General features: G+C 42.3%; 1 protein-coding gene across 1 annotated transcript in view; it reads right to left on the bottom strand.

Annotated features, from left to right (window-relative positions):
* Positions 1–3585, bottom strand: part of ANXA3 (annexin A3) — a 70413-nt gene that overhangs the window by 31924 nt on the left and 34904 nt on the right. The window contains exons 4-5 of the mRNA XM_008577936.1: positions 1979–2073; positions 5–38 (exon numbers count right to left, since the gene is read on the bottom strand). Coding sequence (XP_008576158.1) covers positions 5–38; positions 1979–2073 — 129 coding nt within the window. The remainder of the gene's footprint in view (positions 1–4; positions 39–1978; positions 2074–3585) is intronic.

The raw sequence follows: 3585 nt of genomic DNA, 5'->3' as shown, positions 1-3585 counted from the left end.
TGGCCAGAGAGATCACCCTTCAAGTCATCTTTCAGCTCCTAAAATAAAAAAACCCCAAAGAGGAAAGCATGAAATACTTTTCCTTTCTCTTTCAGCAGTCTCCTAGTATCATTTTTTTTTTCCTTTTTGTCTTTTTTACTTGACCGGCAACGGGATTGCAACCCTCGGTGTCATGCCCGCACCGGGGACCGGCAAAACCGGCAAAGGGATCGCAACCCTCGGTGTTGCGCCCGCACCGCGCTCAGCCAGTGAGTGGGAACCGGTCTCCACATGGGGTCCGAACCCTCGGTGGGAGCGCCGCCGCGCTCTCAAGCGGCGCACTCTCCAGTGCGCCACCGGGCCGGCCCTCTCCTAGTATCATTTTGAACTTATGTATCAAAATCACATGAAAACATGCTCATCCACAGGGAATACAGAAATGTTGAAAATATTTCTATGAATATTAATCTGCATCTTATGATTGCTTCCAAGATGTTCTGTTTTATAGAGGCCCTCTGAAGGAAAGCCAAAGGGGAGAGTTGCTTGAGTGCTACAGCTAGGAACTGCATATTCAAATGCGTTCCTGGGTCCCCAGTGCTCTCAATGCTTATTTTGGAGGAAGGAATGAGGAAGAGGAGAAGAAGCCCTTATAAATTCACCCCCAGTTTCATCGGTAGGTGTTCTATTCCTGGGTGCCTTGCTTCTCAGTGGCTGCCAAAGAGCCCCAAAGAGAAAGGGGAAGGGAGGACAGTGGTTGGTCATTTGCCTCTGGTGACAGCATGGAACTAAGAGGCATTAGAAGCAGTTTCCTAGCAATAACAGCAGAGAAACCTTAAATGTGGCAATGAGGTGAACATTACTTATTGACATTGACCTTTGGCACTGCTTTCACATAATACATAAGTACAGTTGATCTCCCCTGCTTAAAGGCAGGTAACATGTTTTTTATTTTCAACATTCAAAGGCGTGTCACTGAATAATATTTTTTCTTGCCCCTGATTATTTTCAGCTCTGAAATGGAGGCTGGCAGCCTCACAGTCTGCTATGCCAGTGTGGGTGCAGACCAACACTACCATGCCACCGGGTGGCACAGCCGGGGCATGTTCCTGCTGAAATGAATGGGATGGAGCCAAGTGTCACTAGCTTTGTTGTAACTGCCATGGTGTTTTTCCTACCTAAATGCTAAGTTCCATTACCATCTGCCCCCAACCCAAGACTTTACAACTGAATCTTATTTCACATGCTCTTGTTCTATTCCACTGTGAGAAATGCTTGTGACCTCTGCCTCCATCCTTCCTCCAAATTTTGGAAATACTGAAAGGCCCATGGATCATTTGTATGACCTGTACATGAATGTGTTGCCTTGCTGAGAAGTGGTACTCAATAAACAGGTGTTGAACAAATAAACTGTAGCAAAGACCAAGTCTTAACTTGTTTTTATATAGTTAGTTTCTGGTACTCAGTCAATTTTCACTTGCTAAATTAATTAAACCAATAATAACATAAATATTTTAAAGTTAGAAGAGAAATTAAAGATCATCTAAGCCAGGATTTGACAGATAGTGGCCAGAAATTCTTTGTTGTGGGGGCTGTCTTGTGCATGGTGGCATGATTAGTAGCACCCCTGACCTCTTACCCACTGGATGCTGGAAGCATCTCCCCTCTCATCCCATTTGTGATGATGAAAATGTCCCCATTCATGTCAAATGTTCTATGAGGAGCAAAATCACTGTTGGTTTAGAACCACTGATCTAAGACAACCCCCCTTATTCTACAGGTGAAGAAATTGAGGCCCAGAAAGATCAAATAGCATGCCCAAGGCCATGCAGCTAGTTAAAGGCAAAACCAGGACTCAGATTCCAAGCTCTTGACTGAATGCACAAGGCACCTTCTGCTACACTTGCCTGAAACAAAAGATTTGTGGGCATAATCATGTGGGAGCAACCATGGTACATTAATGATTATTTCTTTACTGACTATCATGTTAGTCAAATGCTACCTTTCCATATGCTGCTTGATACTCCTTCACAATCAGCTGCCGCTGTGTGTTTGACCTCTCAGTCAGAATGCTGATGAGCGTTTTCTCGTCGGTTCCTAAATGAGAAGAACATTATTTTACTCACCATCATCCCAAAGACGCTCAGTATCTGTCTTGAACAAAAGAAAAATGATCAATGGCCTGAAACAAATGTGGAGAGTAAGGCATTTTAAATTTTGGTTTCAGGCTTCTTACCAGGTGGGAATCTTCATTTCTTTGTTTGCCTGGCTTTTGGAAAAGGAAGTTAACTTTATTTGGACAGTTTTGGTGGAAGAAAACAATCATTGTCTAAATACTTCTATCTGCAGAGCAGACAGAGTAGCACAAAGAACCTACTGCTTTTGAACTAGATTTTTTTGCACTTATGAGGTTCAGTTACTGTTTTATCACCTGTTACCTCTCATCCCCACACTTGACATCAAATCTTTTTTCCTCTAGAGAACAGAAACTGATAATTATTGAGAACCTACCATGTACTAGGAACCTTTTTATTCACTGTCATGGTTAATATTCACAGGGTCTCCACACAGTAGATAGGATTAAGCTGCCTGAAAGATGAAGACACTCATACTTGGAGAACTTGTCCCACTTGACAAAGTCACACATAATCTAAGTGGTGTAGCAAGAAGTTGGACCCAAATCTCAGACCCCAAAATATATATTTCTGTCCCTGGTCCACACCTCTCTCATGCATTTCACACCCATATGCTGGAGCTGCCTGCCCAAGAATAACCTTGAGATCACTATTTTCTTGGTAATTATAGTATTAAGATAAATGTGGGGATTTGTGTCTGCTTTATTTGCTTTAGAAGGCTACACCTGGGGTGGAAGCTATGAGCTAGCTGCAGGCCTTGGGCATGCATAATTAGAATGGCACAAAAAATCAATTGGAACTGAAAGCTTTACTTGTCTGTGTTGAGGTGACCCCCACACACCTGTCTACACATGTCCTTGTACCAACAGTGTTATGCAACCTACATTAATGTAGGGGCAAGAGAATCTGTGGAGCTGCTGGCCTCCCAATGAAAGATGCTGCTCTTCTGTATCTTTGGTCTTGTATTCGTCTACATAGTTAAGTAAACATAGAATTAGCTTAAAGCCTATTTGTGCTCTATGTATCCGATGACCAACTTGAACTTGTAACACCATCTGTGTCAGTGTACTATTAGACACCTCTAACTGCTCAACTATCTCAAACTCAGCATGCCCCAGGTTGAATTCATTGTATTTCCTCTCTAATTTGTCTTTCATTCTACATTCCCTCAGCAATGACATGACTATGGACATAGTCATCCAACCAAAAATCCTGGGAATCATTCTAGACTCCCTGCTTTTCCTTACTCCCTACATTGTAGCAATCACCTGCATCTTTTGAATTTGTCCTCTTCTCTGCATGCTCTCTGATACTGTGCCCTTATCATAGTTTACCAGATAACATAAATAGCCTCCTAACTTGACCTCCATATCACTCATCCTGTATACTACTAATTAAATTATTTTTTAAATACAATCTGATCATGTCATTCTCTTGGCTAAAATCTTAATGGCTCTCTGTAACCTTCAGGATA

Source organism: Galeopterus variegatus, unplaced genomic scaffold (assembly GCF_000696425.1).
Source record: "Galeopterus variegatus unplaced genomic scaffold, G_variegatus-3.0.2 Scaffold1607, whole genome shotgun sequence".
Taxonomy (NCBI): Eukaryota; Metazoa; Chordata; class Mammalia; order Dermoptera; family Cynocephalidae; genus Galeopterus; species Galeopterus variegatus.
The sequence above is the reverse complement of the archived record's forward strand: the minus strand, read 5'-3'. Positions and strand labels throughout refer to the sequence as shown.